At 32.7% G+C, this 24,176-nt stretch overlaps 1 protein-coding gene and 1 non-coding gene across 9 annotated transcripts; both read right to left on the reverse strand.

Annotated features, from left to right (window-relative positions):
- Positions 1-8,107: 8,107 nt before the first annotated feature.
- Positions 8,108-8,189, reverse strand: TRNAS-GCU (transfer RNA serine (anticodon GCU)). The gene has a single exon. It is a non-coding gene; the product is annotated as a tRNA-Ser (tRNA).
- Positions 8,190-9,009: 820 nt separating this feature from the next.
- LOC107920961 (rho GTPase-activating protein REN1) lies at positions 9,010-21,603 on the reverse strand. 8 transcript variants are annotated; one of them, XM_041086460.1, is made up of 30 exons: positions 21,480-21,603; positions 21,191-21,319; positions 21,044-21,085; positions 20,857-20,898; positions 20,664-20,705; positions 20,497-20,538; positions 20,338-20,385; positions 20,154-20,219; positions 19,620-19,656; positions 19,358-19,434; positions 17,994-18,064; positions 17,809-17,887; positions 16,298-16,442; positions 15,875-15,994; positions 15,679-15,756; positions 15,342-15,397; positions 15,174-15,243; positions 14,929-15,013; positions 14,607-14,850; positions 14,066-14,338; positions 12,130-12,435; positions 11,844-11,893; positions 11,497-11,557; positions 11,322-11,405; positions 11,082-11,198; positions 10,836-10,999; positions 10,541-10,592; positions 9,765-9,959; positions 9,390-9,656; positions 9,010-9,283 (listed from the first exon to the last, which is right to left on the reverse strand). In XM_041086460.1, the coding sequence occupies exons 2-29, from the start codon at positions 21,227-21,229 to the stop codon at positions 9,501-9,503; spliced, it is 2,841 nt and encodes a 946-aa protein (XP_040942394.1). In that variant the 5' UTR covers positions 21,230-21,319; positions 21,480-21,603; the 3' UTR covers positions 9,010-9,283; positions 9,390-9,500. The 8 variants fall into 8 exon arrangements, with proteins under 8 accessions (XP_040942394.1, XP_040942396.1, XP_040942397.1 ...); XM_041086462.1 differs by having other exon boundaries at positions 21,191-21,299; positions 21,480-21,586; XM_041086463.1 differs by having other exon boundaries at positions 9,765-9,956; positions 21,191-21,299; positions 21,480-21,585.
- Positions 21,604-24,176: the final 2,573 nt, after the last annotated feature.

A 24,176-nucleotide genomic window follows, 5' to 3' on the forward strand; every position in this document is an offset into this window, starting at 1 on the left:
TAGGATAAACTAAAGGATAAAAGGGCGGAGTATGAACCGATCGCTTCAAGTGATAGTTCTGTTAATCTGGACGACATTGATAATCGAATTATTACTGAATTTTTGGGTCCTAAAAGGTATGGTCGGGTTCAATTTCAAGGATCTTTTGTTAACCCAACCCAATATTTTGGATCTAGCTCGTAGCAATACATGCCTTCGGCGAATCAGGCCCAAGTTGAAGTTCAGAGGTTAAGAGACCAGATGACTCAGATGTAAGCGAGCACAATTGAACAAATTGCTCAACTTAAAGTGGAGGCAGCATCGAGAGAAGCAGAGGCTCAAAGAAAATATGATGAACTCCAGCTACAACTTAAAGCAGAGGTAGCAGTGAGGGAAGCAAAGGCAATAAGAAAATATGACAAACTCCAGCTACAGCTTCAGAATATGATGAAGATGTTTCAATAGTCGCAGAATCTGCCACCTTAGACTTTTGTTTTCTTATTGTGAGAATATCTTAACAATATAACTTTTGAATATAATATATTTTGTTGTTTCATTTATTAATTTAGATCATATACATATATCTTTTGTGATAGTATCATTTAGATTTGAAGTTTTTGGTTGGATTTGATGTTATAGGAAATTATGTTAAAATTTTGGATTCTATATGAATTAAAATGGTTTGGTAAAATCTGCTAAAGTTAGTGGCGTTTTTCCACAAACGCCGCTAAAGAACATGACCTTTAGTGGCGTTTTTACTAAAAATGTCATTAAAGAACATGATCTTTAGCGGCGCTTTTCCCACAAACGCCGCTATAGAACATGATCTTTAGCGGCGTTTTTCCCACAAACTTCGCTAAAGAACATGACCTTTAGCAGCGTTTTTTTATGAGAAGTGTCGCTAAAGGTCATGTTCTATAGCGGCATTTTCCCACATAAATGCCGTAAAATTTAGTGGTGTTATCTATAGCGGTGTTTTTTGCGGCGCTTATCGAAACGTCGTAAATTTTTTTAGCGACACTTGCCAAAAAAACACCGCTAAAAACCTATTTTGCTGTAGTCAGTATGGTATCCACAACCTGTACATAGGACCTGGAACTATAAACACCAGCACAGAGTGCCTGGAACTGAAACATCGGTACATAGTACTTGGATCTGTAATCATTGGCAACTAGTGTCTGGAATGCCCTAATGACATGTCATTTGTATCCTAGCTATTCGTTAAGTTCACACAGGCTTTATCCTATTTTCTGAGGTCATCACATGTTCAAACATTAACCATGATCACATACATTTCGTATACTAACTTATATTAATGTAACCATATACCATGCAATAATTTACATTTAAATCCATTACTTTTCCATTTCATAACTACCTCAATTAATCACATTAGTTATGCATATATATATTCACATACATAACTAAGTTCAACAATCATTAAACATATTAAACTTAGTACAAACTTACCAAACACAATAACTACAGACACCTAGACAACGACTATTCAACGACTTTTCCATTCCCACGATTATCAACCGATTGATCTATTTCTTGATCTAAGTATAATAATTTACTTCAATTAACCAATTAAAATATCTTAAAACACTTAAATTCACATATTAGACCCTTAATCAACATTTTACACTTTTACCCTAAACTTTTACCTTTTATTCAATTTAATCCCTAAACTCGAAACTTTCAAATCTCTCACAATTTAATCAAATCAATGCTAGTCGAATTCTATATAGTCCCTATACAACCCATATTTATCAAAATTTCACAAGAATTTTATGCAACTTTACTATTTTAACAACTTAATCCTTAAACTTTAAAATCAACCAAAACCACTTTACAAAATAATCCTACTTAACTATCAAGCTTATAAATCTATCATCAAACTTCAAAAACATAAAAAATTCATCAATGACAAAAATCAAAACATTTAACAGTTTTACGAGTTAGACCCTAGGTTAGCTAGATTAAGCTACAACGATCTCAAAAATATTAAAATCACTAAAAACAGACCCAAAACACATACCAGGCAAGAGACTTAAAGCTTGGTCAAATGCTTCCTTGCTCAAAAATGGAGTTTCGATCATGAGAGGTTGAAGAAAGTGGAAAATAAAATGACTATGCCTTTGTTTTATATTTCTAATTCATATTTAAATTATTAATCAATATTTTTTTGACAAATTTTACACTAATTAAGCATAACAATCGGCCACTAAAATCCAACAAGGTTAAATTTCCTTATAAAACCCCTTAATTAAGATTTTATAACCACTATACACAAATAAACTAATAGTGATTAACTTTTACAACTATTACGATTTAGTCATTTTTTCTTAATTAACTATCCAACCGTAATAAATCTCTAGACCAAATTTCAATACACCTATATTATTACTCCGTAAATATTTAATAAAAATAATTACGATTTTAGTTTACAGAAATGAGGTCACGATACCTCATTTTCCAAAACCACTTGACTTTAGGGACAAACCATTTGTACTAACTATTCATTCAATTAGCAAAAGTTACCATATCAAAATTCAGTAAAATACTATATTTGACTCGTAAATATTAAATAACAATATTTACAGACTCACTCCTCATATTTGTGGTCTTGAAACCATAATTTTCGACACCATTGAAAAACAGGTTGTTAAAGTGAGTCGTTCACCCCTCTCCTACTCTAAGTAGGATGTTGTTTTTCTATTTGAAATAAATCTCTACAACTCTACAAGGGTTCTACCTTCTCTTTTTAGAAATAGATGGCATTGTTAGAGTTATTAAAGACAACTTTTGAGAGATTGTTATTTTGTCGAATAATAGAGAGAATTTATTTTCAACTTGTAAACATATTTTTCAGAATAACAATTTTACCGGTTTCTATTAAGGAAGAGAGAATTTTCATTTTCATCCCAAAAGGAAAACTTTTTCTAGTTTTGTCTTTTGATTCAATTGGTTCAAGCCCACACTCGAAGTAGTTCGTGGTACGAGAATAGCGAAGAAGATCGTTTGGTTAAATGACGGAAACCATCAAGGATCTGTTTATCCAAAAACACATGTATGACTTCAATTAAGGTTTATTGCTATAAATATCACAAACCGAGTCGATTTTCAAAATTTTTATTTTCTACTGTGCAAGAAAATCGTTTTTCAAATTGGGCTTTTTTCCAACAAAGGGCACCATAAGGCTATGGTGCTTAGTACTTTATGCCATGTTGAGTTTGTCTTTAACATAGTTTTAAGTTGTAATGTCATATGTTGCTTTTGAAATTCTGATGTATTCTTAAACATTTTATTTATTTAGTCTTCTGTTTTTAATAAATAAATAAGAAGTATGTCTAGATTTCCTATACATCTATTGTAAAACTTTTGGTTAAGTGTTTTTAAGTTGTAACATCTGATATACGGGTTTGGTAATTCAGGTTGGGTAAAGGGTGTTACACAGGCGCTCAACTGACTACATCAAGCTTTCATATTTCTTTGGATGGCTGTCTTATTATAGTGGAAGAAAGATAGCATATGTAAGGTTTCATACGATGAGGCAGTTGGAAGTCTTATGTATGTGATGCTCTGCACACGTCTAGATGTCTATTTCGTAGTGGGAATAATTAGTCGATATCAGACGAATCCTGGTCTTAGGCATTAGCAAGCTATAAAGCATATATTAAGGTATCTTAAAAGAACCAGGAATTTTATGCTTGTGTATTCTGGGGAGAATCTTACTCCTATTGGATACACAGACTCAGACTTTCAATTCTATAAAGATTTAAAGAAATCGACATCAGGAAGTGATTCATCCTAGACGGTGGAGCCATAGTATGGAGAAGTGTAAAACAAACTTACACTGCTGACTCAACTATGAAAGTCGAGTATGTGGCTGCTTCTGAGGCAATGGAAGAATAAATAAATAAATAAAGTCAATTTCACATTTCACTATTATATCTTGTGTTTCTGTCTTTCATGTTTTGCATACATAGTAAAATTATGATAAGCAAATGTTAGCTTATTGATTGTCTAAGTTCAAACTGATGATAAGTGACACTATAAGAATGTTTAAAGTGTGAGAAAGACAACTTATTTTAGTAGATAATCTAAACGAGTCTGTAATCTCGTAAAGGAATCAAAGTGAGCATTTGATTCAAATACTCAGAAGGATTATTATGTCATCTACAATTCCAATGAGGGAGATGGCTAGTCTTGGCTATCGGAGCAGTTGACTCCACGGGTAAAGACATAGATGTACTCATTGGGAGAATGATACATTGGCCTAGACTAAAGTTGAATTAATTCTAAATCTATTTATGAATTAATTCACTTGTGACATTCATGGTGTGACTTACCTAAATCCTGAGTTAGTCATTGACCATACGTATGTAACACATGTGTTTTAATATAATTGGAGGTTTATGCTCTAAAGATGATCGAGTTGATAGCTGGTATGTTGGGTATAGGACTTGTGTATGGCATGACTTTACTAGCAGCAATGGAATTCATAGCTCGAGTAAAGAGTTAACGATATCTTCTCATTAGCATTGTGTGGATTGATAAATATAAAACGTGGTCACGAGTTGCTTGTTCTCGAACGAGAAATTTATCACAATCATTAGTTGACAATGGTCATATTTATCATTAAAAAGACACAATTGTGATAATGAGATAAAACAGGGTTGTATTGAGTGAATGAATTTAACTTAAAGAAATCAAGGATATCATATGAAGGTAACACACATGGCGAGGTCATTGGACAAAGTAGTTGGATGAATTGTTTTCGTAAAGAGTATACAATAAAGAGTTTCCAATCATGGTACTTCTTGTGGACTGACTCCATAATTAAGTAAATTGTGAATTATCGGAACGATCCTTCTGGACATAATTGCCATTAGTTGAGTCTAATTGTATATTTCTGATTGGTTCCTCCGTTAGCTCAATAAAAGCTCAATCGGACTACATTTGAATCAAAAGAAAATTCTAAAACTTTGAAAATAATTTAATAGGTTTTATTTAATCGATGTGAAATTAAATTAGGCAGTTGTGAGAATTGTTCAACTAGAGAATTTCATTAAAGAATTTTCTTGAAAATTTAATTTGGAAAATCTTAGTCATTTTTGGGAAAATTAATTTTAATCAAGTAAAATTAAATTAATCAAATTAATTAAAATAAATATGATATTTTTGGAAATTAATTTTCAAGTCAAAAAATTGGCTCAATGGGTAATTGAACTTGAAAATTGGACCTGAAATCGAAAATTGTACCTGAGAACCAAAATCCGAGACTAAAACTCAAAAACTGGTTGAACCAGACCCTGTGTATGAAACTAGGTCGACGATTCAATCAATGGCTGGACTGAACTAACTGATCTGTCATTGACTCGGACTGAACTAGCAATAGCCAAATCGGCCATGCCCATTCGAGTAAAACAATGATGGTTTGGGGTGTCGGTGGGAGTCGCGTCAATGGATGGTCGACGGCGGCGGTTCTTCAGCAATGGAGCAGTGAAAAAATTAAACTCTTAGTAGGCTTCTATCGAGCAACATGATTTCAAATTAACTTTTTGAAAGATAATATTGTTTTAATGAATTTAATATTTAATTTAATTTAATTTAATTTAATATTTATGTAGATATTAATATGAGATATTAAATTAAATATTTATTTAGATAGTATTTTATTAATTTAATATTTATCTAGATAATATTTTATTAATTTAATACTAATGTGATTAATTCTAATCCTAGTTGAACTCTTTCTAAACTCCCCCTATATAAAGAGAGCATAGGTCATTATTCTCATACACTTGAAATCAAGAAAAGTTATAGAGGAAAAATAGTTTGAAGAAATTATTTCAGAACATTTCTAAAGATATTCTTGTTGTTTACAGCTTCACCAAGAAGTTTAGATAAATTATGATACTATCCCACTAGTAATTTTGTGAAAAAATTTCTAATTCGAAGCGAGCCCACACTCAACAGACGTGAACTTGAGGATAGCGGAGAGGACTACTCGTTCAAAGCGTTCATCTTAAACGAATCATAAAAGTACGATTTTGATTAAGTAGTTATTACTTTAGATAAGATGATCAAATTCTTATTTTTGGAAAAAAAAATTAAAACTCTAGTTTTCCCTTAAACCTATTTTTCGCTACATTTTTCGAACTCGATTTTCCAACAATTAAGAGTACATATTTATCCCAAAGAGATTAATGATATCCTATGAGGGTAACACACTTATGACAAGGTTATTGGACGAATATTAATCGAGTTGCTTTCGTAATTATATGTCATTAGGGAGAGGTCAATCATGATATTATAGTGGAATGACTTTGTGACTAAATAAGTTTATAATTAATAGGCGAAAAGCTTAAACTTAATTATAAATCATTTGAGCCCTAATCACATATGTCTAATCAGTCCCCTCCTGCGTTAGCTCGTTGAAACCAGAAATGAATTGTATGTTGAATCAAATGAACAAAAATGGTAAAGTTGGAGAAATGGGAAACATTGAAAAATAAATTTGGTTTTCTCACTAAATGGAAATTATTTGAAAAATTAATTTATGGATTTTTGAATTATTAATTAATTAATTGAAGTTTGAAAATGAAATTAAATTAATTGGTCGTAGTCAATCTGTTGAATTTAGAAATATTAAATATATTTTCTTATAGATTTTTTTATGGTAAAGTTGCAACGATTTTAACAAGATTAGAATCGGGTTGAGAAAATTATTTAATTTAAATTAATTTATGATTTTTATTTTGAAAAATAAAAAAAGCATGTATTGGGTTGGATTAATTATAAAGTACTGGGTTAGAATTTCAAGGAGTGCTTCTAATTAGACACAATACAAGAGAGGCCCAAAATCCCCTTATGCTAATACATGGATGACAAATCCTAGTATATTTAACTAAGGTTGTCGCCTCTCTCTCTCCTAGTTAGACTAGGATTTTTTTTTATTGAAATAAATTTCTACTAATTCAACAAATGTTTTATTTATTTTCCCTATAAATAGATAACATTTGTAGGGTTAAACACAGAATTTTGAGATATTGTTATTCTGCTCGAAAATAGTGAGAATTTATTTTTAAAGCATAAATTCTATTTTTCAGAATAACAATTCTACCGGTTCTATTAAAGAGAGGTTTGTTTTTCACTTAAAGTAAAGTAAATAATTTATGGTTCTATGTTTGATTCAAATTCATTCGAGCCCACACTCGAAGCAATTTGTGGTACGATAATAGCGGAGAAGGCCGTTTGGTTGAAAGTCGAGAACGACAGGGATCTGTCTAGCCGAAAGCACATGTGAGACTTCGATAAAGGACTTATTGCTATAAATATCACAAATCGGCTCGATTTTTCTTACTATTTAAAAAATTACTCAAAATAGTAAAAATTGCAAGAAAAATATTTACTGAATTAAAAAACATATTAGTAATTATATTATTTTATATATCACTTAATTAAATGTTATTGGGTATTGATTAACATTTGTGGTGACAATATGTTAGGTCCGAATTCAACTTAATTGATATAAATTTATTATTAATTTAGTGTGAATTGATTGGATTTTCTCTTAACTTTAATTTTAAAATTAAATAAGAATAAAAAAATTCATGTTATCATTTAACAGTAATAAAAATTATCAAATTCAATTTATTAAATAACATTATAAAAATAAAAATAAAGAAGCTAAAACCATACTCATAACGATATAATAAAAAAACTTTTGAACTATTTACTAGTTTGACTATTTTTCAGTGCGCAAATATAGAACAGTAGTATATAAATGGCTATACAAGACTAGTTTTTCCAACTTGACAACAAACCCACTACTCCATCGCTATACATGTAAACTAGAAAAACACAAGACCTTGAACAGGAGGACCTGTCTGGTTGTTGTATTGTTATCCTATGAGTAGCTTGGGAATAAATTATTCAATCACAAAGGTTCTTCATTAATCAGCACAGAAAATTTGTAAGAATCGAAGTCCAATTTTTGAGCTTAGCCAGCTGAATATATATCGTTTCATTAAAGTAGCAGTACCTTATGGCCTTAAAATTCTAGTTTGGAAGGTGGTTAATGAAATTGAGGTTATCCGACCGGAAAATTAAAAAAAAACGTCGCCTGAGAGATTCGAACTCTCGCGGGGAAACCCCATGTACTTAGCAGGTACACGCCTTAACCACTCGGCCAAAGCGACTATGCCTATTTTTTATGTACATCCAAGTTTACATATAATCAAATTTTAGTATAATTAGTTCTTTATTTACTTGCAAGAGTTTCCCCTGCCAAACAAATCATGAAGGCCATTCAAGAAGATTATGAGCTGCGAAAGTCGGTCTTCTTCACTAGTAAGTTTTCCTAGCGACATTGTGTTTACGAGGTGCGGTCTCTTGTTGCATTGATTGGATTGAGATGTTTTTTGAGTTTATTACGGAACTAGATGTCTTCTTTGGGAGTAACCCCCGCCCCCCCCCCCCAAAAAAAAAACAAAAAAAAAACTCCTAATTCACTACAGGATCATATTAGAGTTAACCTATAGCAACATGTTAACGACGGCGTCTCAAGGCAAATTTTAATTAATCTTGATGGTAATTATACTACTGTCCAGTCTCTGATAGTTTCAGTTTTACATATGCAAATTGCTTGCTTTACTTTCTCATGTCGAACATGTCGTTGCCGTTAGATTCCCAGATATTCGAATGAATGGAATTCCTCGTACCGAAAATAATGCTAACGATTAATTAGCAAAGTGATTGGTGGCTTTATTTTGTCAAAGATATATGAATTCTCACAAAACTGCTCCTTTCTTTTAATTTATACTTTATAATTTTTTAAAATAGTTGTTGATTAAAAATATTGCTTCTTTAATATATATATATTCATAACAGTCTTTTCTTTTCTGGGTATATATGTAAGAGGTGATTAATTTTCATTCATCAGAAAGAATGAGACCCATATAAAGAAAGTGATGGTAGAGAATTCTCACTTGGGCTCAACTCTCAAGACATCAACCGATATTTTATAAACCAAGAAAATGTTAAATTAGAAACGGTCGCATTATAGTTGCTATACAAATAACAATCAATCCTATCAGGTTTCTCTGGCAACAAAAACCAGTCGCCAAGATTGTGACTTATTCAGCTTAAATCTAAGGACATAATAATTGTCTTTTTTGCATCTGCAGTAAAGGGTGTTTTATCAGTCTCTCGTCCTTTAGTACGGGAATCGAAATCAGTCGCGCCTTGCAAAATAGCCTACCCCTCTTGGTGGAATCAGAGCACCATCAACAGCCTAAGGGGGATCAAGGATATAAGCAATGTCCAATGCAGAAAAATGATTTGAAGATTATGCATAAAACCAGTACCACCATTTGGAGCAACACTAACAACTGACTTACCTCCTAATTCTTGAGAATTTTAGGACATCATGGCCTTCAAATCATCCCTTGCTTAGAAAATGGGTTTATTTGCCTTGGGGTGTTTTTTAAGTGTGGATCTTATCTTTAGGGTTATTGGCTACTGTCCGGTCCTCTACGTTTTTCTCGATTTCGAGCAGTTCGGACATGTTCTATTCCTTTGCCTTTGTCTGAGCTTGCAACAACTTGACTTGAACCACGGCCTTTCTCATTTTCTGGACTTTCATTTGCAGTCTGGCTTCGCTGTTCCTATGGGAAGTTAAACCGAGTAATCAGTTTTGTAAGTGCTGAAGTTGTGAATCGACTCCCTAAATAACAATCACATTACCAAATTGTACCAAAAGAAGTAAAACATACCTCACCCCTTTTAGCTAACTTCTTGGGATTACTCGAAGCATGGGATTTCTTTGAATCTGTCTCTGCTTCATTCATACGGTTTCTTTTATTTTCTGAATGATCTACCTGTTGGTTCGGAGGTGGTTGTTTATTTTCCGAAGATGATTCCTGCTTCCTCCCTTTCTCAAACTCTGCTTTGTCCACATATGTATCCTGCTGAAACAGATTCTTGGTTCAGAGAATTTTGTTTAAAACAAATACCCGGATAACACAGCTAAGCTTAAATGCTTATAAAGGAAAGCCCCAAAGTATGAGGCATATTTTGATGATATCACAAAGTTCACAACTATTAAAAGAAATTTATAACTATAAAGCAGTAGGTATATTAAATTCAACCATATAACTGATCACATCCCTCGGAGCCTGTCCAATTTTCTCTTCAACTTTGCACATCAACTTTCACAATCACAAGTTCTCTTGAGGTGAGTGCATCAAGAATCTTCATACATCCATAAGCAACAACTAAGGTTTATGCACTGACAGAGTAGTGGCTTATCCCCCATTTGACCATTCATTGGAATTTATGCTCAGATGACTTTAAGTAAAGCTGATTTTGCTAACTAATACTATTTCCATACTAAAAAAGGCAAACACTCAAAAGTTCAATAAATAGGTAGAGTTATTTGGATTTTGGAGAAAATGGAATACAATCATCAAAGTAAAACAACAGGATCAATTCCATTCGTTTTCTAGTAAACTACAGTACTACATGCTGTCTCAAATGAATGTGAGTTTACCTTGCTTCCTGACCCTTTAACAACAGCTCCACTACCCTTTGGCTTATCCTCTCTGTATAAAGTGTAAAAGCAGCATAAATATAGTTTTAAAAAAAGTTAAAACTACTCCAGATGAGTATGTGAATTGTAAAAAATATGTCAAACAACTCCAGATGTATTTAACTTTAAAGTTTAAACAATTCCAATCACTACAAGGATGACAAGTATTTATCACCAAAGAGACAAAAAGAAGAAATGTTTTGCTACATATACCCCAAAAAATATGACATTGTGATAGAACCAACTGAAAGCTTACTTTTTTGCATGATGATTTGGTTGACGTTGTCTGCATGAATCATTCATGTAAGCAGATTTTTTCTCAAGCTGTTGATTAAGCTGCATCTCCAGATCTTCAACCTTCTTTTTCAATTTGATTATATCTGCCTCTGCTAGAGCTATGTCATTGAGATCTGCCTTTGTCTTCATAATAGTCGCAAGTTAAAATTTGATGCAAGTTAAAGGTTAGGTGGATTACTTAAATCAGAGTCAGGCCATCGTATACCTTTTCGTCAATCTTAGCTGGGAGAACTGTGGGTTGTTCTTGAGATGAGTTAAGAACGGATTCCAGAGCTGTCCTCTTATCTCTCTCCCTTTGCAACTCTTCCTTTAATATTGCTACCTATTAAGTACAATCAAGAGCAACAATCAAGATTCACGCCGGTTAATTTATAAAGCAAATACAAATATTAAACTCCATATATTGCAAAAAACAAACCAAAAGAGCTTCACATTACAAACGTACTTCTTTCTCAAGACATAGCTGACGCCCTTGCAATGTCTTCTTTCGTTTTTCCACACTGGCTTCGAGTTTGGTATTACCTTCAATCTGTATTAGAAAGATGACTTTGTCATGAAAAGTTTCCATACAAGTCAAGATAATAATAATAAGTTTTCGAAAGGTGGATAGATAGCAGAACCTCTTCTCTGAGTCTGTTTTGCAAGTCAGATTTTTCATCCTCAACTGTCTCAATTTCAAACCTAAAATAAGGCCAAATTGATAAATACAAAAAAGAAAATAGAGCTGTTATCAATATAAAAGGTCTGACTCTAATATTTTTGTTATTTCACTTTTAGCCATGTAAATTATGTTATGTGAAGGATAGATTCCATCATCCTAAGCTTGAAAGAATACTTTAAAAGATGCTTGCAAATTTTAGTTGGTATTGTGTCTTTGTAAGGTATATGAAAAATAACCAGGAAAACAAGTCGTTGCAGGCAAATTTATACAGGGCTTTTACATACAGATCATGGGAACATTGCTTACTCTTCTCCAAATGGATAATCAATGGATTCCATAGAAAGGTTCTTCCTTGCCTGAAGAAGCAAACCCAAGAAATTAATAATTAGTAAATGCATGACTATAAACATATTGACCAATTTGAGCAGCTATAAGTTTTTTTTTCTTTTTTGGTTCATTATAAGTTGATTAATCTAAGGTAACTCCCAAATACTCAAATTCATTCTTGGAAATACTTGTTAGCTAACGAGGCAAGTCAAACGAACCTGGCCAAAAGCATAACACATCATAAATGCAGAAAACAAACACTTACAGAAGTACGTCCCCAAACAGCATTACGCCTAGCTCTGTGTGCAGCAGCTGCGGATTGCTGGCTGCTTGGGATTTGAGCATGATGAGCTAACCTATCCTCCACATTGGTTGGACCATGAACACCTTTTGATAGCTCAGCAGACTTCTTGGTCAATGTTGCTGTACTTTTACTTTGATTACCCTTGCTCCTCTCTGAACCATCATTTCCTGACGATGGGTTGTGAATTGAACTTGAAAGCCTCTTGGTGGCTTTTACATCATGACCAGTTTCAGAGGACTCAGAACTTGAGCTCGAAGAATCAGAATCCTGCAATTTTATACTCGGTGCATTAATTTTTATTACTGATTTATTGCTCTTTTCACCTTTACAAAAGAAACAGAAAGAATACTCAAAATCTACCCGAGGACCAAAGAATGTAACAGCATGCATGTTACAGGCCGAATCTATGTTAGGAAAGGCAGTTTAATTTGGGTTCTTTAATTAAAGCTAAGAGTACATTTTTATTCCTTTCCTTAGGTTTATTGATTATGTTTTTATTGTTGTTGATTTATTTTCCTTAGAATAGGTTTTCTATTTATGTAATAAGACTAGTCCTTATTTAAAAGGATGTATGAAATAATAAAACTTAAGTAGAATTTCTATAAAAAACCCTAAAGAGCTTCGGGTCTCCTTTTAACGAGTCCTAAAATTTCAGTCTCCCCTTGATGATCTTAAAGGTTTCAATCTCCTTTCATGAGTAGAACTATCAATTACATAGATTGTAACAATTTGGCATTAAAGCCAACGATCCCTGGCTATGGTAGAACAATGACCCGCAAAATGGCACACAGGAATACACAAGAAGCTTGAGCATATACAAACAAAAAAGGATGATATATTAGATTGTACATTGCAGCATGTTCACGAAGTATTGCTAATACCAAAACCCAACTGTTTGATCAAATGCGTAAAGGAGTGGATAAAATAATTGCTGGTAAACAGGTTAGTAACTCTGGTATACACGAAGGTAGATCCTTTAACCGAAAAAACCAAACAACAGTCTTTGCCAATCTCTCTTCCTTGTACTATGCCTCAAACCCTTCTAAACCCATCTCGACAAAAACCATGGTAACCACAACTCACAACCAACTTCACTTCCTTGTCTTATTAATTAACCCCTCCTAAATTCATATAAAAAACCGATTATACCCAATCCAAAGAACCTTTAACTCATATTGGAAAAGTTTAATGGGTCTAAACTTTCTGGGTTATTTTGAAATATTCATGTTGGGGAGAAGTTTGAAAAGATTTATTCAATGGTGTTGATAAATGAGAATAAATTTGTGGTCTATGACCCCCTATTGATTTCGACTATTAGCAATGTAAGGGATCTTTGCAAAGTTAATCCTGACTTCGAGATTGATGACAAGCTCTAACCAAAGCACTTTCCAAGAACAAGTTCGAGTTTCAAACGATGTTGGAAAAGTTTCAAGAAAAAATCTTAAGGAGTCTTAGGAACTTAGAATTTTTTTAAAACTCCAAGATTTAGTAGATGCTTTTTAGATATTTTGAGTTATTTGTATTTGGTAGTTTCTTATGATGTAATGAGTTGTAAATTATGCGACATGTGCTATTTTGTTTAATATTAGATATCTTTTTGCTAATTATGTGGCTGTAACCAAACACATATATATATATATTGTAAAGCTTTGTAAAAAGATGATGTCAAAAAAATTGTCAGCAATTCATTTTCTGAAGTTAGTCTTCTCCACCTTCATCTTTTGATTTCTGTAGCAATTTACAGCTGCAATTTGATGCTCTGTTCTTTTCTGAGTTTACCAACAGAAATCTTTTAGCTGTTCCAAAATCCATATTAAATTTATTGTTTCCACCCTTTTTAAATTTTATAAACTATAATAAAATGTAAATTCCATTTGAAGACAGTAGAGGAACAGACCTTATCAACATCCACATCACTGGTAACAGAGTGACCACTTTCACTGCCTGTTTCACTTGGTGCATCATCATCATCATCATCATCATCATCATCGTCACCATCCTCCTCATCATTATCATTGGATACATCAGAGCCTTCTGTTTCATCATCGCATTCATCGTCTTCATAAGATTCATCTTCGTCATAGGGCTCACTATCATCTTCAGCTGCCTCCTCACTTTCACTGCCACTCTCTTCTGAATCAGAGTATAAATCAGAGGAAATAGAACCTTCCTGCCAACAAAATTCTGATCTCGTAACTACAATGTAAAAACCAAATCCAAACCAAAGTAATAAAAATTTGGAATATGAACAAGACTCATCTTTTTTATGTTTTTAAGAATATTGGGAAAAAGAAACAACTTTGACTTAGTGATCATGTTTGCTCAAGAAGAACAAATAGAAAATAAAACAGATCAATAGTGTACATACTTGTCTTTATAGCGACTACAGAAAGCCATATTGAAAGTTTAGTGAAAAAGAAGAAATAATTGGGGCTCACCCCAAATATTTGATTATACTCTTCCAATAGTGTTATAACAATGGCTTGAGCATGATTAGCTGCAGCAGCGGCTTGTAGCAATTGCATAGAACCATCACCACCCACATCAAAATCGGTTTCAATCTCACAATCACCAGCTAGAAGGGGTCGAAGAAGTAAGGGTGCCATGCATGCCGCCACGGCTGAAGTGCTCATTAGGTTTTCATTTTTGTGAGAAGCTACAACTTGCATCATCATTAGAATTCTGAAATAAAGGAGCAAGACAAGTAAAATACGGATAAAGCCACAACAGGGCAAAGAGTGACAATGATGAATCAATTACCTCTGTAGCAAGCGACGGTTTGGTTCAGGAAACGTGTCCAATACTGCCAAACGCATAGCATTGACTCTAGAACCACGTTGAGTTCCTAATCATTGTAAGATGTCCAATAACAGAATAAAAATAAAGAATAATGATTATCCAACGTATACTTCCCTTTGGAATTAGAGGCATCAAGAATCCAATTACTGTGAAGCATGTTATCAACTGAATTTGTTAAACAAAGAACAGTTGAACAAAAGACTTACGGCATGCTTCTAGTAACGCATTGCAGCATGATGCAGGAACAGGAGATGATGGCAACTCTCTGAGGATATACTGGAAAATGGCATTAAGGAAATTAGAAAAAAAAGTAGCAGGAGCAGTATATGTTGCAATTTAAATGAAACAATCTTCTGGAAACCAATATAGCATACCTTGACACAATCACCAATGACATGTGCATCCTCCTCGGAAGAAAACTCAGTTTTTCCTGCATTAAAAAGCATGGCCTAAAAGAGTTGGAAGGCTGAACAGAGAATAGATGAACTACAAGTATATATATTTTACTTTTTACAAAGCTACCCTTGACAGCATTGTTTACAGCCGAACATTAAATATTGAATGTGTAAATCCAAAGAAATTGTAAGAAAAGAACATAACCTATGATATCCGTAACCAATGTTAAAAAAAATGAATATAGAATATAGTCAAGGAGAATGTGTAAAAAAAATGAATATAGAATATAGTCAAGGAGAATGTGTCTGAACAAACCCTGTTCATATTCCTGAATTCGACGCTTAACATCTTCAACATCTGCAGCTTGTCGTAAGATCCCTTCTACTCTGACACCTGTTAAGTTATTTTAACATGATTATATATACATAGACAGTTATACAGTATAGGGAATTAGAAATTTAGAATATTACTTAAATGCAATTGTAGCAATTAAAAGAAAAGAAAAACTCACCATGCTCTTCAATAAATTTAAGGGCCTTCTCCAAAAATGTTGGAGCTCCGTCAACGTCTTCCAGGGCAAGTAAAACTGGTCTGCCTATGACTGTAGATCTCACAGGCGGTTTATCATTTGCTAACGAATAAACAGAGAAGAGCATCAATATCTCAAATGAAAGAAAATCAAGTTAAAAACTTGACAGGCTTGTGAAAAAACACAACAGAAAGAGATAAATGAAAACTAGAAGAAAAGGAGCATACGGTTAAACAAGGATAGAAATAACTGACAGCCAAGGATCAAAAGTACTAACATGCTTGAATTCTTCTGATAATTTACATTGTTCGAATGAACTGATAGCTCTCCTCACATATATATATATGCATGTGTGTGTATCAGTTCAAAGTTGCACAAAACTCAGAAAAAGAGGCTGCAGAATACCTGGTTCCCTAGAAGCATCAACTTCCTCTGATTGATCATTCCTAAAAATGCCATTTTGTCCCATCGCATTAGCAGAACTTGGTGCTTGAGACAAAGCATTCTCAAGTGCAGCTTTCCACTCAAACAAATCGTCCAATGTTTCAGCCTGGAACATCAACAAAAGCAATCATCATGTCATCTAATTTCTATCTATTGAAGTAAAGAGAGGCTTATGAAATAGCTCCATTGATTTATTGATAAAGGTAAAGATAGATAGTTACATAGACATTCAAACTACTAATTCAAAAATATAAAAAATAATAATAATTCAAAAATAATTTAAAATTAAGACAACAGTTTTTTTTAATATTTGAATGTTTAAAATACTAAAACAAAGCTATTATGCTCCTGCAAGACTGATGGTCAATAGAGAAACAATCTTGGATTGATGATGACTAAAAAGCACAAACAGTTGATGAAAAAATAGGGGGATTTTCCGACTGAGGGTGCTATGATAATGGGCCCTTGTTATGAGTTACGTCAACAAGATCGAGAATATTGTGATATTGGAGGCTGCTGATTGTGAAGTAATATTGTGAGTTATGGAGCTGCAGTTGGTTTATCCAATACATGGTTTGACATCCATTAAACAAAGTCCCTCGACCGGCTGCCAAGAAAGCCGGGCACAAACCTGGCCTCTTGGAACTGGTATATAGGAGCCGATTTGTCAGCTTTGGTGAATAAGAATTGGCATTGTTTCAGCTGAAAAAGTATTGGAGTCATATGAAGATAAAAAAATATGCTCGTTTGAGCAAAGGAGTAACAAAACATGTTTGGGCCAAGATTGAGAACTAAGTTGTTAGACAGAATACTCATATAAAATTGAAGTAATGAGAGGCTTATGAAATAGCTCCATTGATTTATTCATCAAAGTCTCTATTAAGAGATAAAAATAAATTGAAATTTAGAAATTCAAACTAGTAATTCAAAAATATGGTAAAATAATATTTAAAAAAACAATTTAAAAGATAATAACAATTTATTTGAACATTTGAATGGACCAAATTCTAAAGCTAAGTTATTAATTTCCGAACATCTTACTGTTTCTTTAAAACGAGTGATCTTGCTAAAGCAGTTCGTAATAATGGGTTTCACAGGATAAAAAAAATGCTATCTGTAGGGTATTAAGTGACAGAGTTAAATAAAACTTCTATAAAGATAAAAATTTCATGTTCATGGCATTCTGATCACATGCAAGCGTTGGTCACTCAGAACAAGGTCTTCTGCTTTCATTAGAGCTCAGTGTTGGTCAGATTCATTTGGTCATTTTTACATGCAAGAATGTCCTTTTACTGTTCTGGCAGAATCATGATATGTGCTGTTCAAACAGAAAGCTCACAACTATTTATCAAGCTAAGGAAATGTAAAACTAAAGGGCCATGAATCTGACAAACCACTCAAATAAACAGTTGAGTTAAAATAGTAAAAAAAGAATCAAAGAGAAATTATAGATGAAGAATGGGAGGAAGAACCTTGAGTGTGAAGGTTCGTCCATCGCGGCCATCTTGAAACTGTACTGTTATAAGTTTTTTATCAGCTTTGACAATCACACTAGAAATGTTGAAAGGCACCACAAGTTAGTAATTCCAACTTTAAAGATATTTGCAACTTGAAGAAGAGACCAAGAATTGGTAATCTTTCAGATATGCAAGCCAACCTGCCTGAATTGTTGAGATCAATACCGCCAAGAGTTAAGTTCACTTCATTCCCCTTCTGAGAAACGGCATTCTGAGAAGTAAAACAAAAGTAGATTAATCTTCTAAAACCTTATACATACAAAATGCAGCAAGAGAGAGAGAGAGAAATTGAGTAGTGCATGGGAATGTGGAGACAAGAGAACAGGTTACCATCAGGATAATAACATCTAACCAATAAATATCAACACTTCTAGACTTTATTTCCTTTTTTGATTCAGAGACTGCATACTGAAGTTCTTCTCCAAATCGAAGCCTAAGTCCTTTCCTCAACCAAAGCATCATTTCATTGTATTATTCTTCAAGGTGAAGCTTTCGAATGTCACACATTGCAGAATAGTGCATCTAAATAAAGTCTAACCCAATTATAAATTAGGGCCAACCTAATCATTTCCATCTTTCATTTTTAGGCTCAATTTGCTGGTGAACCAAAGAAGAATTGGCAAGTGAAATGATATATTAACTGAAATACCATAACTATCAAATAAGCAGTGTTTAATAACAATCAATTTTCTAGTACACTAAAAATGTACGTTTGTAAAATTACCAATAGGTTCCACTAACTTAGCACGCAATCCTACTTGATAAGTTTATAACTAAGTTCCATTAATTTATGTGGGGTAAAATTACCAGTAAAGTTTAACTTTGAACTATTAGCTTCGAGTCCTACAATCTATAATTCATATGTGGGTTTTCAATCAAATTTATCATGATTAGTTAATGAGTTACTTTGAGTTGAGATATTTATTGAGATAGTTGTTTAGTTTAATATTTGTAATTATTTATTCTGATTAAAAATGATTAATATGAGTATAAACTTTTTTTTTTAAATCTCCTTCACTATTTTAGAGGTAAACTTCATTAATTTAGAGCATCAATAATGATTTAATTTTGAGGTCATATTTCCCAATTTCTTTATGTTTAATCTAGCTTGAGAGTTTCCAGAGCTTATTTAGTCTGTCCAAAAACAAACTAAAAACTGCAACATCACCGACGAAACGCGCAGCATGAAATAAACACGAAAGTTTCATATTCTAGCCACTAATTATTGTTCATAGCAGAGGACATGAAACTCAAAACCAGATGTGCTAATTGACAGAGTAGTGCAAATAAAAGATAATCATAGCAAATTAATATCATCTCGATGATCTTAAAACCTAGTAGAGTAAAAAAAAACAGCAGATCTCTTTATCTTTTACTGTATCCTTACAATAATTCAATTGTTGTGCCAAGAAAAGAGCAACAAATGATGTAAAAAAATGGATAAGCAAGCACAAACATCCATGTTGAGAGTTGAGACCGGCACTGCCAGAGTAAAAGAACTTACAGGGTCGCTTCTAAAGAAAACCAACGAAGTATGTGTCAAAATAAACCATCTTTTCTTCCATGACGTCCACCCAATTCCTTTAATCAAAGAGAAACAGGAAAAAGAAAGAAATAATAATTCGTAAGAATCCAAGCTATTGTCCTGAAACCTTGATTTCAACATAATGCGTATTTTCTAGTAAAAGTAAAAATTGCTTCACAAAAGTGTAAGATGAATGGCAAACGAAGAACTGAATTTAATTGCAAAAGCAAAGTTAACAAACCTTTGGATGATAAAAAAAGTGGCCCACTCTTTAAAACCTGCGAGAAAGTTTAAAAACCTTAAAATGCACTAACTTTAATAATTTTAAAAACTACATGTTTAAGAAACAGGGAATGCAGGTCGGGAAGATTAAATCTAGCAAACACTTAAAATAAAGAGGACAATTCATTCTCTAGCATCAAAGTTCCTAATGGCCGCTTAAAAGTCTAGGTTTAAACTTATGGTTATTAAAAGCTAAAATATACTGCGCAACAAAAAAATAGTTGCAATCTACTTGATAATAAACAGAGAATAGCTTATATACAGGCAATCCTTCCATGAAATGGTTCAAAGCGTTTAGTTGACATCTCCCAATGCCCAAGCACATAAGATGTTGTCGAGTGATGAACAAAGATAATTGTCGACATGATCTTAGTGATGGCAAAGATTACCGCATGGTAATTTAGGGAACGAATGCTCACCTACAACTCTCAATCAACAATTCTAAATTCAGAACATTAATTAAACAGTTCATAGAGGAGAGAGAGTGGTTTACCGTATTTCCGGACCGAGAGTTCTGATACTCCAGTGAGCCTGGAGCAGCAGCTGCTGCAACATCTCCCTAAGAAAAAAAATATTGATTTTCAACCCATAGTCAAACTTTAAAAATTAGAGTTTAGGTTTTGTTTTCTCCTGAAGGTTGAAAACCTTTCCTAAAAGAAAGCAAGATTGATCTACACCTGATGTCCTTGAGATGGCTCTCGATCTTCCCTTTTGGAAGCCATCCTCTGCAAACAACATTACACCCAAACAATCAAAAACAAAACAAAGAAGTCCAATTTCTTCATAAAAACTAAAATGTAAACCAGAAAAGAAAAGAAGGAAAGAAAAAAAACTGCCTGTTGTAATACAGAAGGGTCTTCCTTTTTGATAGCCATTTTCTAAGCAAGAAAAAAAAAGGAATTAACGTAAAATCTCCGCTAAATCTACAAAACACCAAAATCTTCGAAAAACGAATAGAAAATTAATAGAAGCCGAAAAAGAAGAGAGAGTGATTGATTAAAACCAGTTGCGCTGGAGACGGCTCTTCCTTTCTGCTAGCCATTTTCTGAACAGGAAAATTAAAATAAATTAACATAAAATATACGTTAAATCACAATGTATTTCTTCCCTGTTTCTGAACACCAAAATCTTCTAAAAACGAATAGAAAATTAACAGAATGAGAGAGAGAGAGAGAGAGAGAGAGATTGCTCGAAACCAGTTGCGCTGGAGACGAGTCTTCCTTTCTGCTAGCCATTTTCTGAACATGAAAATTAAATATAAATTAACGTAAAATATACATTAAATCACAGAGTATATTTTTCCATGTTTCTGGACACCAGAATCTTAAAAAAAACGAATAGAAATTAACCGAATTCAAAAGAAAGAGAGAGAGAGAGCACAACCAGTTGGGATTGAGACGGCTCTTCCCGTTTGCTATGTATTCTCTAATGACATTAAAAACAAAAAGTAAAATCTCCGTTACAAACACAAAATATAGTTCTTTCTCTTCAACACAAGTAAAAGCAAAAAAGAAATAGGTTGATGAAAACCTGCTGTATCAGAGATGGTTCATCCCTTTTGGTAGCCATGATACTCTGATAACTCAGAATCAGAAAATCACATACCAAACAATTCACAAAAGGAAATGATCAGCAGCCTCTGCATCAATTTTAATTATGCTACAATATTTTTAAACAAACAAATACAATTTCAAAACTCAAAACTCAAAAAAGAAAAACATTTTTAATTAGGAACGTACTTTGTGGAAAAAGAGGAAAAAAGAAAATGTAAAAGAAAATTAAAAGGAGATAAGGAGAAGGCAAAGGTGAGAACAGAGACATTTTTTTCTTTGTTTGTTTGAGAGTGCGTTGGCTCAGAATTCTTTGCTAGGCGGAAACCCCGTTCGGTCAACCAAAGGGATAGCCTAAAAGCAGTGAGGCATTCCCTCCATAACGGAAATGGGATGGGGAATTGTGTTGCTGTTGTACACGTCAACCCCTATTTTTTAGCTCTATTTTTATTTTTTTATCTTTTTTTCTTATGAAAATATTTGTGTTTTTGGAGGGAAATGGCGTTTCCGGTAAATTTTGCCTGTTTACAACGGTCCTTTTGTCCCTCGTGAATTGACGTGTTGGGCCCACCGGCACACATTGCTTAGTCTGTTGTGGGCTCCATCGAGTTAAAACTCAAAGGTCAAATTTTTCTATCAGACCTTATACTTTGTATAAGTAATGGATTTATCACTTGCACTTTAATTTAATCAATTTTAGTTATTGTACTTTTAAAATTTTGAAATCTAGTCCTAACCAAACGGTGGCAATTAAATATGTCTATTAAATTCTATTATTAATAATGTATTATGCGTAAAATTAGATATTTAGTTCATGTTCTCCACTTGGATAATTTTTAGCCGTTATATATATATTTTTATTTTCAAAATTTCAATTTTAATGTAAATGACAATCATTAAATCTATTTACTATTTTTTTAGTAATATGTAAAGATAGTAAGCTAACATGACATTACACATGTAATAATATATTTGACACATCAAATTTTGAAAATAACAAATCTTAACTTAATGAATTTAATAACCATCATTTAGTCATGACTAAAATTTTAAGATTATAAAAGTAAGGAGATTAAAAATAACCAAATTAAAATATAAATACTAAATTAACAACTTACACAAAGTATAAAATCTAATAACGTAATTTGACCAAACTTAAAACACAAAGTATAGGATATAAAGGTTCTTTTTTTCCCTTTATAAATGCAGAGCGCAAAGAAACCCCAAAAAAAAAAGTGTGAAAGCTGTACAAACCCAAAATTTGCCCAGCCCATATACAAATAATAAAACCAAATTTAAACTAAAACTAAAATAAATGAAACAAGCTCAAATTGCCAAACCCAAAAACAGGCCCAACAACCTAAAAGCTAACCCTAACCCAAAACAAAAGAAAAACAAAACCCTAGGCAGCAGCCAAGCTGCAGCCGTCGCACCCCAACGGTAGCCTCCACGCGCGCCGCCTTCCCCGCACGTGCCGCCACGTTCGTATCTGTAAAAGGACTAGGAGAGTCCAACAACAACACAAACAGTGTAAAAGTAGAGAAAATAGGAAATTTCAGGCTATAAAAAGGCCCCGAATTTATGTATTTTAAGACACATGAATGAATCAAGAGAGATTGGAAAGAAATCAGTTCAAATATCGGGCATTCTCAAAGGTGGTTATTTTATTTTATTTTTCAGCTTATTTATTTTTTTTTTTTCTTTTCTTTTCTTTTAAAAAATAAACCGAAAATACAAAGGGTAAAAAACATACATTTATTGCGGAGGAGGTGCCGATTCTGATGAAAATTAGTGTTTTTAAGGCCGGGGGTTGAAAAACAAAAAAATATTTTTAAAATTTTTGGCCACCGCGGACGGCGGCCGCCGCTGTGGTCCGACGCCGAAGCCATAGTCGGATTTTGGGGAGAGGGAGAGAATTTGAGAGAAAACTTCTATTTTTTTAAAAATGAAGGAATAGTGGGGATTTAATTTTTTTTTTTGGTATTTATAGCTTACCCAAAACGGCGCCGTTTTGGGCCAAAGGGTAAGCGCAGAAACGACGTCGTTTGGTCCCTTGACCCGCGCGATGACCCAATCCAGGGGAAGGATCCGCGTGTTTTTGCTTTAGTGGGATATTTGCGCAAACAATCCTCCCGCTTTTATATCGTATCCAAATCAATCCTTTTATTTCTTTTAATTTTTGCCTGACATTTTATTTTTAATTCATTTTAGACCATATCGCAGCGCTGCGTTTTGAGAGGATGGGGAATATTTCCAAATTAGTCCCCCATGCTACTCGCGCATTGCATTTTCGCCCTTCAATTTTATTTTATTTTCGTTTTTTTTCTTCTGATTTTGTTTTAAAACCATTTTAATCCTTATTAGCTTGATTTAATTTGCTCATTTTTTAATTTATTTAAGTATTTATATTTCATTATTTTTTGATATATTTAATTTTTAAATTTAACTTTATTTTTTATATTTGTGCTTAATTATTTTAAATAAATTATTAATATTGTTTAAATTTATCGCATATTATTATTTTAAATTTATCATATATAATTATTTTAAGTTTTCATGCATTATTGTTTCAAATGTATTATGTATTATTTTATATATCTTTATGTAAATTTAATATTATTTGTACACAATTTCTTTTTATAGTTTCATTTTACAACATAGTTTTTTTTAAATTCTCTTTTATATTGTTATGTTCTAATGATTTATACCATAAATTTCCTATACAATAATATCTTATATGTATATATACAATTTATATTATACGTACATACATATATGATATATTATCGATTTCATATTATTATATTTTTACTTATTCTTATATATATAATTTATTTATTTATTTTTAAATCTACTTTATTATATTTTACCCATTTCAACTTTTCATATATTATTATATATATAATATTATTTATATTGAGTGTTTCATTTCATATGTACTACCTATTTAGATTAATATATGTGTA

The sequence above is a fragment of the Gossypium hirsutum genome, chromosome D01 (genome assembly GCF_007990345.1).
Source record: "Gossypium hirsutum isolate 1008001.06 chromosome D01, Gossypium_hirsutum_v2.1, whole genome shotgun sequence".
NCBI lineage: Eukaryota > Viridiplantae > Streptophyta > Magnoliopsida > Malvales > Malvaceae > Gossypium > Gossypium hirsutum.

What these genes read in the sequence shown, in the direction of transcription:
- LOC107920961 (XM_041086460.1), bottom strand. Translation starts at nt 21,229, where the DNA reads ATGGCTACCAAAAGGGATGAACCATCTCTGATACAGCAG. An exon ending in GATCTCAACAATTCAGGCAG is followed by an intron (nt 17,888 to 17,993) that starts GTTGGCTTGCAT and finishes CAACATTTCTAG; the next exon opens with TGTGATTGTCAAAGCTGATA. An exon ending in GATTATCCATTTGGAGAAGA is followed by an intron (nt 11,558 to 11,843) that starts GTAAGCAATGTT and finishes GCCTTATTTTAG; the next exon opens with GTTTGAAATTGAGACAGTTG.